This window comes from Lepidochelys kempii, chromosome 7, assembly GCF_965140285.1.
Source record: "Lepidochelys kempii isolate rLepKem1 chromosome 7, rLepKem1.hap1, whole genome shotgun sequence".
Classification (NCBI taxonomy): domain Eukaryota; kingdom Metazoa; phylum Chordata; order Testudines; family Cheloniidae; genus Lepidochelys; species Lepidochelys kempii.
The window spans coordinates 32,967,559-32,981,975 of NC_136386.1; the positions used below are offsets into that span (position 1 = coordinate 32,967,559).

At 56.0% G+C, this 14,417-nt stretch overlaps 1 protein-coding gene across 21 annotated transcripts in view; it reads right to left on the reverse strand.

Moving 5' to 3' along the window:
• NRXN2 (neurexin 2) overlaps nt 1–14,417 on the reverse strand; it is a 274,833-nt gene that overhangs the window by 125,796 nt on the left and 134,620 nt on the right. For 11 of the 21 annotated variants that reach the window (XM_073351968.2, XM_073351963.2, XM_073351962.2 and 8 more), the window contains 6 exons: nt 12,294–12,320; nt 6,454–6,573; nt 5,868–6,252; nt 5,207–5,397; nt 2,406–2,579; nt 1,657–1,776 (listed from right to left, as the gene is read on the reverse strand). In XM_073351968.2, coding sequence (XP_073208069.1) covers nt 1,657–1,776; nt 2,406–2,579; nt 5,207–5,397; nt 5,868–6,252; nt 6,454–6,573; nt 12,294–12,320 — 1,017 coding nt within the window. The remainder of the gene's footprint in view (nt 1–1,656; nt 1,777–2,405; nt 2,580–5,206; nt 5,398–5,867; nt 6,253–6,453; nt 6,574–12,293; nt 12,321–14,417) is intronic. The other 10 variants (XM_073351977.2, XM_073351980.2, XM_073351974.2 and 7 more) reach the window with 3 other exon arrangements.

Genomic DNA, 14,417 nt, shown 5'->3' on the forward strand with positions numbered 1-14,417 from the left:
AAATGGGTGCCAGGATGAGAAAGGGCCCCCAATAGCACTGGGACATCGGGGGATTCAGATCTGGGACTCAGCTCTGCAGCATGTCCTCACACACCACTCCTCTACCCATCCATCCATCCATCCATCCCAAACACACCCTCCACCACTCCTCTATCCTGCTCCTCCATCCATGCCCCATACTGCCCCCTCTTCACCTCCCACTCCCACATATTCCTCCTCTATCCACCCCCATCCCCTTTCACCCTCTCCATCCATGCCCCATGCTGCCTCCCCCAACTCCTTCATACTCCTCCTCGATCCACCTCCATCTCCATCCATGCCTCATACTCCCTCATACTCCTCCTCCATGGCTCCCCTTTACACTCCCTCCTTCCCTCCCGGAGCATATTTCCCCTCTCACATAGATGTGCAAAGCGCAGTGTAGAGGGCGTCGGGGGAGGAGGGAATTACAGAGGGAGAGGACAACGCAGAGGACAGGAATTCCTGGGGGCTCATCAGATGCCCTGGTGATGGACTTGGGCCAAGAGCAGAGCTAGGACTCTCCACACTCCAGTGCCCACTATGCAGTGCCAATGAGAATCACTCACACATGCCCCACCCCCATTACCAGTGGGCAGAGCTCCCCACACCACCAACAAAGCTGGGTGTCCCTCTCCATAGCCTGGATCCCAGCCCCATGCCCCACACCAGGATCTGCTTAGGGGGGAGGGGGTGCCTGTGGGGAATGGATCAGTCCTCTGGGCCCAGTTGCTGGGCAATGCTGAGAAGCCGTCACAGGAGGCATCTCTGAGACGTGGACTCAATGCACTGTCCAACTCACACACTCCATAGATCTACCCCACAGCCCTGAGCCAACATACGGATCCAGCCCCACAGAGCTGAACCAGACCATGGACCCTGCCCCACAGACTCACCCCACAGAGCTGAACCAGACCATGATCCAGTCCCATGGACCCACCCCAGCCGATCCACCCCACAGGGCTTAACTAACCCACAGATTCAGCCCATGGACCCACCCCACAGAGCTGAACCAGACCCAGGACCATGGGCAGAGCCCACAGTACCCACCTGTCCTACAGTGCCAACAAGCCCCTGACACCAACATGGCCCACAGCTCTGATACAACCTGTGCAGCAGCCCTGACACAGAGACCCACCCCCGGTATCTTTCCAGTTTCTGGACCCCAGCCAATGGGCTCAATGTGGGCCCATGAACCAGACCCAAAGACCCAGCCCAGGGCACCCCCAAATTTTATTAGTTCAGTGGTGTCCCCAGAGACCAGTCAAACCACAATCCCCAGCCAGGCCAAAGCCACTGCCCCATGTGAGTGCTCCTCTGGGCTCCTAATGCTCCCAGCTCACGACATCCCCAGTATGATCATCCTCCTCCTGCCCGACCCCTAGCTGGGCACATGACACCCCCAGTCCTAGCACCCTCCCCCTGATCCTCCAGACTCGCAGAACCACAGTGTGAGTGCCCCACCCTTCTCCCTGCAATCCCCCAGCACAATCCTTCCCCCTCCTTCCATCCCAACACACAGAGCCCCCCAGCACAATCCTTCTCCCTCCTCCCATCCTGGCATGCAGCTCCCCCTGCGGGATCCTTCCCCATCCCCCAACCAGCAGGCATGCACCTCTCCCATGCCACAACACTCACGGTCGTTGCACACGGGGCCACCGTACGAGGTCATGGTGCAGTCACACGTGTAGCCGTCCCACTGCTGCAGGCAGACGCCCTGGTTGGCGCAAGAGTCCTCAGTGCATGTGGTGCTGGGCCCTGGGGGCAAGGGGCAGGGATGGGTGTTATTGGCCTGGCTCCCCCAGCCCTTCGGGACAGGGCTTGGGGTCATAAACCCCCATGGGCAGAGTGGAAAAAAGCAGGTGAGAGAGAGGAGGGGACCTGCAACGAGTCAGAGTCAGAGCTGGGGATAGACCCCCCGCTCCAACCCACAGACCCCATTCCCCTCCCAGAGCTGGGTAGCATCCAGGTGCCTGGGCATGTTACACCAGGGGCTGGGGAAGGAGGCAGGAATGGCAGGTGAGGAACCGGAGCCCGTAGGGGAGAGTCCCTGGCAGCCCCCCCACCATCCCAAGGCTGACACAAGGCAGCATCTGATGAGAGACATAATGCTCATGGCTGGGAGCTGGCAGCTAATGAAGGTGCCTGCATCTCTCTGGTCCTCCCACTAGCCCCCACCACAGGGCCAGAGTCCCCCACGGGAGGTGGGGGAGAAAGGGGCTGGGCTGGAAGCAGGCTGGCTTCAGAGGCGCAATCCCCATTATCAGCAGGAGAGGAGTCCGGGGCACTAGGAATGGGGAGACCTGGATTGTCTGAGCCTACAGCGCCCCCTGCTGGGTGAGGCCAGGCTGGAGGAGGGTGGGCTCTGGCAGCGGTGAGACTCTTACCATCGCAGCCCCTCTCGACTTGCCCGATCCGGTGCAGGGCGTCAGCGATGAGGTCGGGCAGGCGGCCGTTGAGGTCCACGGAGGCCAGGCAGCCTTGGAAGCCATCCCGCGAGGCCACCAGCTTAGGCAGGTTGTTGAACATGTTCTTGCTCAGCCCCCCGATGTACAGCTCTCCTGGGGAGGGCACGAGACACGTCAGTGGGCAAAGAGTCCTTTAGCCCCCCCCCCACACCTTCCCTTCCACCGAACAGACCCGGCCAAGGGAGGACCTAAAGCCCCCCCCATCAGTCCACGTGCCCCAGCTGTCCCCACAACCTGTGCCCTGGGGATGGGGGAGCAAAGGAATCCAGCCCCATGAACAGGGACCGTGGGGCTGGTGGAGGGGGGTTGAAGTGATTCGTTCCTGAAGGCCAACCTTTCTGATCCCCACCCCCACCCCACCCCGGGGCACTGTGGGAAGCTCTTACTCTGCTGAGCCAGTGATTTATGGGGTGTCAGACATAGCCCTGGGGTGGGGAGGAAGGCCCCTCTGCCCCCCCACCCCCTTCCCATAAATCAGCCCTTCCACCACACTCTGGCATGGGGGGGCAACAGGATTCACTTCTCTTTCCCCCTCCCCCTGGGGATCCCCCAATAAATCCCAGCCCCCATGAACATTCAATACCCCGGCACCCAACAGTACCTGCCAGGAACACCAGCACCTCAATCAACTCCCCATCTCCCCCCAGCGCTGCCCCCACCCCCAATCCCCCCAGCACCCCAATCAACTCCCCTTCCCCTGTCACCCCAGCACTGTCCCCACCCCATGAGTAGGGCCCTACCAAATTCACGGCATCCCAATCAACTCCCCTTCTCCCCCCTCCATCAGCCCAGCGCTGCTCCCACCCCATGAGCCCCCAGCACCCCAATCAACTCCCCTTCTCCCCCCAACAGCCCAGCACTGCTCCCACCCCATGAACCCCCCCCGGTGCCCCAATCAACTCCCATCAGCCCAGGCCTGCCCTCCCCCAATGAACCCGAGCACCACAATGGGGTGCTGCTGAGTGTTTTTTGGGATAGGGGCAGTGCTGGAGGTCCTCTGGGGTGCAGGCTGTGACAAAGCGGGAATTTTGGGTACTGTTCTTGGGAGTCATAGGCCATGAGCTGTACCGATGCAGCTGCACTGCTGTAAAAGCACTCAGGTAGCTGCTCTGTGTTGGAAGGAGAGAGCTCTCCCATCGACATAATAAAGCCACCTCAATGAGTGGTGGTATCTTCTCCTGCCGACATTACGCTGTGCTCACTGCCACTTATGCTGGCGAAATGTTCGTCGCTCAGGGAGGTGTTTTTTTCATACCCCTCAGCGACATAAGTGGCAGTGCAGACATGGCCTTGTGTGTGCCTCGGTTTCCCCTATATGCTGCATTGTTACTCAGTGGGGGGGAAAGACTAAGGGCAGGTCTACACTTAAAACACTGCACTAGTGAAGATGCACAGCTGTCACACTTAAGAGAAGATGCTCCTACACCAAGGAGAGAACTTCTCCTGGGGGCGTAGTTACTCCACCTCTGCGAGAGGCAGTAGCTCTGTGGAGGGGAGTAGCCCTCCTGTGGACACAGCGGCACTTAGGTCTATAGAACTATGTTGCGCCGGGGTGTGGATTATTCACACCCTGAGTGATGTAGTAATACCAAAGTGATTTTGTAGTGTAGCCCAGGGCTTAGGTTGGCTTAGCTACGGTGCTCAGGGGTTGTAGATTTTTCACACCCCTGAGCAATATACGTAAACCAACCTAATTTTCTAGTGAACACAAGTCCAAAGAGACACAGGGGCGAGAGTCACCTCCCTGTCTGGGTGGAATGAACAGAGCCCTCCAGGAACCAGCTGTAACCGACCCAGAACAGCAAGGGGCCAGAGAGACCAGGCTAGCCCCAGTGACTCAGGGACCCACACTCCCAGCAGGGAATCTGAGCCCAGACCCCAGCTGGAGAAGAAAGGACTGGGAGAGGGAGCTGGGGGTGAAGCGCTGGCTGCTGGAGGAAGCTGGCAGCTCCCACATGGGAACGAGGGAGGTGGGCAGACAGACATAGGGTCAGTCTCAGCAGGCGGGACGCCACGTGGCCTGCCCTGGAGGAAGAGTGAGAGCCCTGGGGTCTGGCACAATGAAGGGATTCCTCCACAAAGCTGGGAGCACAGCCCGAAGCCTGTGGATCCATGACAGCCCCCTAGCACCGGCCTGCTCCCGGCCGATTGAGTGATCCATGCACACAGGGGCAAGGAATGGACCAGAACCTCTGGGTCCTTTCGCTTGCAGAAATACTGACCCCAGTGCTTGGCTCAGTCTAAGTCAGGGACTCCCCTGCACCGGCCAATGTTGAGATACAGCCACCTCTGGGGTGGGGCGCGGGGCTTTTCATAACCCCACAGCAGTTTAGGACAGAAAGTGAGGCAGAATTCCAAACTGAATGGACACAGCTGGGGAGATTCAGCAAAACAATCCAATCTGAGATACAGACAGTGCTGGCTGCATGGGGAGATTGCCCCACACCACCATCCCACCACCACACCCCCACTGGCCCCTGCTGCCCAGCCCCCCTTCACTCTGCCCTCCTGCTTCCTTGCAACGCAGCCCCCCCATACTGATCCCTCACTGCAATCTGCAACAGTCCCCCCACACCAACACCCCTGCAGCGCAGCCCCCCCTAACGACCCCCACACCCTGCAGCACAGCCCCTCTTAGCTCTACACTGGCGCCAGCACTGCCTGTGAGGGGAGTGTGCCCCCAGTGTCCTCTTGGCACAGCGCTGGCTGGCACAGCTCACCTTTGAGGTCCAGGTTGCGGGCACCGTTGGAGTGCTGGGTGACAGTGCGGGAGTCGATCTTGAGCGTGTGGATGTTACTGGTGTCACGTGACACGATTACGTTGTGCCATTGATTGTCGTTAACCGGCTTGTCAGAGTTCCCCTTCATCAGCGACGGCCCATTGCCCAGGTCGAAGACATAGTGGATGTATCTGTATGGAGGGAGCAGTGGAGCGTGAGGTGGTGCCGCGAGTGGGTGGGCAGATGGTCTGGTTGGCAGGGCAGCGGGAGGACCGTGTGCCCAGAGGGCAGGGCAATGGACAGGAGTCCTTGGCCCCTGCATGAGGCTCAGCGCCCTGTGGGCAGCACTCGAGGCAGAGCTAGGGTCAGTGAGGGCAGGGCAGGGCAGGGCTCCCCATGAGGGGCAGTGAGAGGCAGGAGGCAAGGCAGTGGGCGGAGCAGGGAGCGGGGGTGGAGAGAAGACCCTAGCGGGCTGGGCAGGGCAGAAGAGCCAGGGGGGTGGAGTATTGTGCCTGAGGATGCAGCAGTGGGCCCAGAGGCCATACCTCATGGATCAGAGGTTGGGCACGAGGCCTGCTCCCTGGGGCTGGGCCCATTGCCCAGCGGGCAGGGCGAGGAGCCCGGGGCCAGGGGGAAGTAGGGGGCAGGGGCATCATCTCACCCCTTGACCAGCTCCACCACGATGAAGTCGTTGCCGTTGCCGCTGTTGAAGAGGATGAGGCCGTCAGTGGCGGTGGTTTTGAACTGGAAGAAGAGGTGCATGGATGCATAGGCCTGTAGCGTGGCCAGCGCCAGGTAGCTGGCACGGCTCTTGAAGGTGACGGGGTCGGCAATGATGCTGCGCAGGCCGAAGCGGGCATTGAGCTCGCAGTAGCTGATGTCGCCATTCTTGCACAGGTCCATGTAGGGCAGCCCATTGAACACCAGGCTGCTCAGGTGCCCGATGAAGTTCGAGGGCACCACAGAGATGAAGCGGCGCTCCGTCATGATGCCGGTCTCGATGTTGTGGAACTCCAGGCGGGTGTGCGCGCCGGCCATCTGCCCTGCTTGGAGCGGGAGCAGGGCAGGACACTGTTACACACCAGGGTGGGACGGGGGCAGTCACCAGACCTGTGCTCTCACCCCACCCCGCTGGTGCCCCTCCATCCCAACTGGCAGCCCCATTATCCCAGCCCTGGTCTCCCCCACCCCAGCTCTGCCGGTGCCCCTCAGCCCCCCTGCTATCCCAGTCTGGGGTCCTCACGTACCTTCCACGGTGACGTTATCCACCGAGAGCTGCAAGCTCTTCCCACGCCGCACAACCCGCACTGTGTGCCACTCATTGTCATTGAGTTTGTGGCCAGCAAAGAGGGTCTCGGGGCCTTTACCTGAATTGGGGACAGGGGCAGGACAGGGGGTTAGTGCTCCAGTAGGGTCGGGGGAATGGGCACAAGGCCTAGACAGCCCCCAGGTGCCAGCCCCTCCCCTGCCTGGCTGGACACATCCTGAACACACACAACCCCCAGTACTCACCCAGCTGGCAGCACCCACCCAGCTCCCCCCACCAACCTCCCCATAACAACTTAGGTAGCATCTCCCCCTCCCCAGATACACACTGAACACACGCAGACACCGCCCCCCCCACCAGACTGCCCCAGCTGACAACAGGCTGGGACTATACAGACCCCCAATATACCCCCCCACCCCCCTACAGCCCATACACTCCCTGATGGCAAAGAGCGTGTATAGGGGGATGGGTGAGGGATGGGGTAGTTCATCACTCCCTCCATTCCTCACCACACTGCACTCCTGCTCTGCAGTTGCTACGCTGGGATGGTGCCCGTGATCTGGAGAGGCTGTGACAGCTGCTGGGGGGAAACTCTGGCTCAGGGCTAGGAAAAGACAGCTCCCCAGGAAATTCAGGCCCAAACCTTACAGCCTGCAACTGCATGCACAGCCCTGAGCACACCCACACCCCACTACAACCCCCTGCTGGGTGTAACCATACACACTCACAGCCCTGAGCACACCCACTCCCCACTACAATCCCCTGCTCGGTGTAACCATACACACTCACAGCCCTGAGCACACCCACACCCCACTACAACCCCCTGCTGGGTGTAACCATACACACTCACAGCCCTGAGCACACCCACTCCCCACTACAATCCCCTGCTCGGTGTAACCATACACACACAGCCCTGAGCACAACTATACCCCACTTCACACCCCAATAGGTGTAACTGCACACAGCCCTGAGCATACCTACAACCCAATACAATCCCCTGCCGGGTGTGCCATATACATAGAGAGCCCTGAGCACACGCACACCCCACTATACCCCCTGCTGGGTATAACCACACTTACACCCCACTGCACACATACCCAACTGGGTATAACTGCATACACACAGCCCTGAGTACACCTACACCCCAATGTACACTACTGCTAGATGCAATTGCACACACGGCCTATAAACACAGAGCACACCTACACTGCTTTATTCAGCTCTCCACCTTGCTAGTCTCTCTCTCTCTCTCACACACACACACAGACCCAAGACATAACAATGAGGATTGATTGCTACTGGAGAATGTGTGTGTGTGTATCACCACCTGCTGGTGAGCAAGAGAACAAGTGAAGAAATGACAGATCATCTTGAAATCCAACCCTGCAGCTCCAGGGAAGTCCCCCAGTCAGAAATGTGGAGCTGGGGACCCCTCAAACCACAGGCTAGGAAAAAAGTAATACCCATAGCTAATCCTAACCCACTATCCCCCCCCCATTAGCACCTCAATTTCTCATTCACCCCCAGCTGGTAGGGGTGACCCAAGAGACCCCCCCCTCTCCTGAATCACCCCCTCCCAACCCATAGTTCCTTAAAGCAGGGTGGAGGCAGAGCTGAGAGCTTGTAAGTGGCTAATGAATCATTACCATATGCAACTAATTCATTGCATGGGAGGGTTCATGCCAGGTCACTTTGCATGGGAGGATGTGGCTATTTAATAGATTTTACCATGCCTATAAATAATTGCATGGGAGTTTAACAGACCCAGGTGGATGTGGTGACAGGAGGGACTCATTTGTATTGCAGTAGGGCCTACATTATTTGCTTTCTAACTACCCCAGGTCTCTATGGGAATGGTTCATTAATTATTATTAATTGTATGGGGGCTAATAAACCCAGCTATCTAGGGAGGACCTTAATTAGTATTCATAATAATTGCATGTGGTAGTAGATAATTAATCAATGGGCATATTAGTTGCATGGGGTGTCAATCCCAGGTATACGGAGAAGGAAAGGGCTAATTATTTGTATTGCAGCAGGACCAACATTAATTGCAAGGCACCAACAACCCCAGGTCTCTGGGAGAATGGTTCATTAGTATTTTGCATACATTAATTGCATGGGGGCTAATAATCCCCAGGTACATAGGGGAGGGGCTAATTAATTATGGTATTTCTACTTGGGCCTAATGCAGAGATGGGCAACTTAAGGTAGCAGAGACCCCAACAGCCCCTCTGGCAGGCTGGCATGGTCCAGGAAGAAGTGACCCCTGCTGTTGTGAGAACATGTGTCAGAGCAGTGAGTCCTGCAGTGACATCCCCATGCTGCATGGCATCACCTCACACACGCCTGCCTGCCATTGCTCAGCTCCACGATCTGTGGGAAGGCAGATGAGCTTGTACCCCTGCCCAGGGACACGTCTTCCTATTAGAAAACACTGGCCACCAGGCCTTCCCAGAGCGAGCCAACTGTAACCAGGGGCAGCTGCCTCTGGCCCTTCCTCCAGCAGGTGTCATGGAGCAGTCTCCTGCTTGGCAGGCCGGCTACAGCCCTATGGCCACCAGTAGTGCAGCCCTGGCCTACGTTATTAATTGCAGGGACTCTAACAACTCTTGATCTATAGGGAGAGGAGGGGCTAAATAATCAGCAGCTATGTGTATTAATAATTGTATGGTTCTAGCAATCCAAGTTCTCTAAGAAAGTGGTTCATTTATTATTATTTTGCATGTTATTAATTGCACAGGGATTGATATCCCCAGCTGGATAGAGAGATGGGCTAATTATTATGTATTTGTATTGCAGAAGGACCTATGTTAATTGCATGGAGGCTAATCAGCCCAGGTTTATAGCGAGTATGGCTAAATGTTATTGTTTATAGTCTGAAGTGTGGTAGTACCCAGATTATTCATTTCTGAGGAGGCAGGTGGATGACAATGGGAAATATTCCTCTCCACACACTCCCGCAGTGCTGGGCACAGTGCAGCAGCAGCCACTGGGTTAGCGGGCTGATGCCACCCCAATTGCCATTACCCCAGGTAAATGAAGCTTGCACAGGTGGGTTCTGCCACCTGGTGAGGAAACCCGGACACTGCAGCTCCTCATCCAGCAATGGAGGCACCCTTTTGCTGGTTGGAATAAAGGACTCTGGGGATCAGGGAAGGATGGTGAGGAGCGGGTGTTCAAGGGATCCTGACCTCGCACAGGTTCCCAAAGCGAAAGAGCCACCTCCTCACCAGAGCTGGGGGAGGGGGGCCTGGTTGTATTTTCCCCACTCCAGCACAGAGATCTCTCCTTCCCTACCCTGGGGGCTACAACATACCTGGGGATAGGGATCCCCCCAGGCCCCACATCTGGGGATGGGGGTTGGAGAGGCAGTGATTAGGGGTGGGGTGAAGGAGTGTATTTCCTCACTGGGTCCCCTCACCTCTAATCACTGCCCCTCTGATCCCCAGCCCCTTTCTACAGATTGCAGTCCTCGCCTCCGTGTCCCCCCATCCCCAGAGCCATGCCATCCCCACCTCATTCCCCATCCCCCCTATCCGCTTTCCACATATCATCCCTACCCTCCCTTCTCATACTCACTCCCAACCCTCACCCACACACCTTTCTGCACTAAGTCTCTGCCCATGGTGTAGGGACCTCCATCATCCTCCCCCACCCCTGGCTCTCCTCCCAATTCCCATCTCAGATATGGCTTCTAGGGCTCATTTGGAGCTGGAACCCACCCACCAAACACCTGGAACTCTTTGTCAGGGTGAATCCTGGCTGGGTTTCCCAGACCCAGGGAGGGGAGCAATACAGTAGTTTAGATCAGGGACTGTATGGGAGACATGGAAATCTGTGTTGGGGCTGGGAGCCCAGACTCCTGGGTTCTCTCCCCAGCTCTGTCTCTGTGATCTTGGGGATTGGTCACTTCTTCCCCTCCTTATGTCTCAGCTTCCCCTTCCATGACCTGGTAGTAAATTCTTCACCTGCCTGGCACCAGGGTGAGTTGTGATTAGGTGTTATCCTCCCACCACATTAGGAACCCACATGCACAAGAGCTGGGGCTTATCCCCACTGTGGGGCCCCACCCCTTTCTAGCCAATGAAATGCCATTGGCCCATCTACGCACCTGAGTCCAAGGGGTGGAGCTCCTCGCTGTCAGGAGATGCATCACACCTGAGGGCTGCATGTCACTGCTTGCACGAGTGCAGCCCTGAACACACGTGAGTGTAACCATGGCTGCCCCCCAGACAGCGCACACATGTGTAACCGTGTGCCCCCCGCCAGTGCACACATGTGTGTAACCATGTGCCCCCCAGCCAGTGCATACACGCATGTAACCATGTGCCCCCCAGCCAGTGCATACACACGTGTAATTGTGTGCCCCTCAGTCAATGCACATGTATATGTAATGGTGTACATCCCTGGCTGGAACATTCATGTAATGGTGTGACACACACCATAGCTGGTACACATGTATGTGTACTGGGTACCTCCCACGACAGTCTTTATGTGGTATAATGTTCCCCTAGCTGGCATGCATACATGTATTTGGATCAGTTCTCTGGCCAGTGTGCATACCAGTGTCCCCCTGCTGGAAGGAGTAAGATCTACTCTCCTCAGTGTGTGTGTGTGTTGCCATCTACGTGAGTGAATGTGACCTGCTGCATGGGGGTGTGGTGGTTTGGTGCAATTGTGCTTTTGTGAATCTCTTTGTTTATGTGTGATAAGTGTGAAAGTTTGTGTATTTGTGTGTGTAGCTGATTGTGTGTGTCTAGGGCAGACTGTGGTGTGGCTGTGTGGTGTTGTGGCTGGGTGAGTCTATGTAACCATGTGTTGCTTGTGCATGTGGTGTGTGTTGTGGGCACAGAAAGAAGGACCAAGGTGCTGTGCTGCCCTGCACCTATCATCCCAAAGCAAGGTGCCAGTCACTTACCACCAGGGCTTTGCCACTCGTCTGTGGGGACACAGGTATGTGTGTTTAATTTGCCCTTACCCCCAGATCTGCTGAGCAGCTCCGTGCTGGGCAGGGCGAGAACCATGAACTAGAGACTCCCCCTCAGTTGCTTTCAGTAGGGGGGCTTATAACACCCCATAGTGTGTTTCCAAATCCAACCTGCAGGGGCAGTGGTGCACATAGGCTGCAGGGAGGAGGGCAGTGTGTCAACAGTGCCCGAGGGGCCAAGCCATGGGGTGGGGGGAAATAGCAGGTCCTGTCTTGGGGTGTTCCAGGCCCACCTGGGGATGGGGTGCAGGGCAATTCCTAGCCAACCCTCCCACCCTATATGAGGCTCTGTAAGCATCAAGCATGCATTAGGAGTATAAAGCTCAGACATGCACCTACAGGGCAGGTGCAGTCAGTCTGAGGCAAGGGGAAACTGAGGCAAGGAGCAGTGAAGTGACTCATTTTAAGGTGACACGCTAAAATGGGCAGCACTGGGGATAAAACCTAGGAGTCCTGACTCCCAGTCCGCTGCTCTAGCCACCAGACCTCATGTGTCTCCCTGAACAAGGGTAGAACTCAGAAGTTCTGACTCAGCCCTTCTGCACTAACCCCTATACTCACTCCCTTCTCAGAGCTGAAAACAGTACCCAGTTCTACCTCCCCGCCCACACACGCTAACTGCTAGACACCATTGTCCTCCCAGAGCCAGGAATAGTACCCAGGAGTCCCAGCTCCTCCACGTCTTCTGTGCAGCGTCATAGCAAATCAGCTACAGACATACGCCTGTCACCTCTCCATTAGGATTGACCCCCAAAATTCACCCGGTTCATTTAACGAGCAGAAGAGAGAGAACATGAAATAAAAACCCCAAAGGTAAAGAAGTGACTTACTGGGGTTACAGCCTATCCTGACACAGTCTGAGACGGGGGCCAGGGTGATGGGGGAGTAGGGGAAGAGAGAAGAGAACGCAACAGTTTTACATCCTTCAAAGTTACTTCTGCAAACAACCATCCAATTCACAGCCCACCATCCGGGGACAGACGTGGGTCAAGGCGGCCATTTGGAGCCCAGGGGAACGGAAGCCTCTCACACTGAGGAAGAGAACCCCAAATTTGGTAGGAACTGGTCCCTTAAAGGTATCCCACCTACAGCCCCAAACTACCTTCCTGGCCACCAGTGGGACTGCATCATTTCTTGTTGCATATGATAACTGGACTGTGTCTGTACAGCACCTGGTGCAACCAAGATGGGGGCTCACAGGCACTTCTGCAATGCAAGTCATAAACAGTCATTCTAACAATGATGCAGCAGGGCTGCATTGTGCCACGTGCTGGACAGACATCGAACAAAAAGCCAGTCTCTACTCCCAAAGAGCTTCCAATCTCCAGCCTTGGCTACACAAACAAGTTGTCTTGCTTTAGCTTCCCCAGCCTAAAGCGGAACAGTGTTGCCTAATGTGGATGTGGTTGTACCAGTATAAATGTGCATAGCTATTCCTGTAGAGGCACGGAACAAGCTTTTCTGATACGAGTTTGTCCGCATGGGGAAATTCCCCGGCAGAGCTTGGCAAGCAGAGTAATTATCCCAGAATAAAATCACTTTTATTCCAGAACAGAGTGTCCATACGGGGAGTTAATAATTAACAATAACCATTCTGCTGTAGCTATGCCAGGAAATTTCCCCATGTGGACAGGTCCTAAGGCACCTTTATCCTGGTATAACTGCGTCCCCACTTGCGGAGATTGTAGACCTGAATTAGTCTGTTAAAGGGAATTGGCCTGAGCTGGTTTATAAAGGAAACTGGCCTAAACCAGTTTAGGAAGCAGATTGACGCTGTTCGGGGGAGGGGAGGACCGGCAATGAGGAGTCTGATGAGGAAGCTGACCAGAAACAGGGTCACAGAAAGGTCCCGGTTTACTGGGTTTCTAACTGGGTTTGTCAAACTGGATTTGGATGAAGCTTTACAGTCCCAGCTCAAGGTAGGATGTTGGCCCAGCTAGGCTTGGGAAACTGAGCCAGGACCTGGACTGGGACCTAATTCCTCAGATCAGTCTGAATCCCATCTACAAGGACTGACATGTTTAAACCAGTTTAGTAGGAACTGGTTCGGACAGTGGATTAGCCCAGAATCACTTTAGAAAGTGGACTAACTTGGAACCAGTTTAGAAAGTGTATTGGCCACATCTGTGACAGGTATGGGCTAAGCTGAGATTTCTCTTTTTTGCGGGAGAGGAAAGGTTTATAACCTTTAACGGGTTCACAGTCAATTCCCGCCACCTCATGGGGCTCATTCTCCTCTCCGCACTTTGTTGGGATAATCCCCACCCCTCTGACAAATGGCCACCTTGCAAACACCAGCCGTGCAGCAGGCAATGTGGGGGATGCACCCCCCCTTCTTCCTCCCCGACCCTGGCACCCCAAACAGTGCCACAAGGAAGATAAAAACAAGGGGGGTTAACCCCTGCTGAGCAGCCCCATGCTGAGATGCATGGGGGGCACCTCCTCTCCCCTTCACTCCCCCAACCAGGGTCCCCCTGCACCCAGCATGGATTAGGGGGCCAAGCTTGCTACCACCTCCATCTTCCTTGGGCAGCCCTGGAACCGTGCAGAGATCAGGGAACATTAGACCCAGCACCAATGCATTCGGAGAGGGGCCAGCACTGAAAAATTTGGGGTGGTGAAGGGAATGAGGGTGCTGGGGGGGTCTATGGAGGGTGGCTGGAATTTGGGGGGTTACCTAGCAAATGCAGCTCAGGGTGGACTCTTACCCCTCTTTCTGGGGTTCCCCAGTGCCCCACTCTGGCCCCCAGGAGACTGTTCCTTATGGTGGCATGCACATTATGGTATCCTCCACGTTATCTGGCAGACCCGATTTCATAGCTCCTCTGGAACTGGGGGAACAAATTAAAGGGGCATGGGGAGGACCATGGGGATTCTAGCGTGTTGATTGCACCCCATGAATAGGTGATGTGGTAGCAGGGCCCAGAGATTCTGGGGTGTCAATCATGACCCCA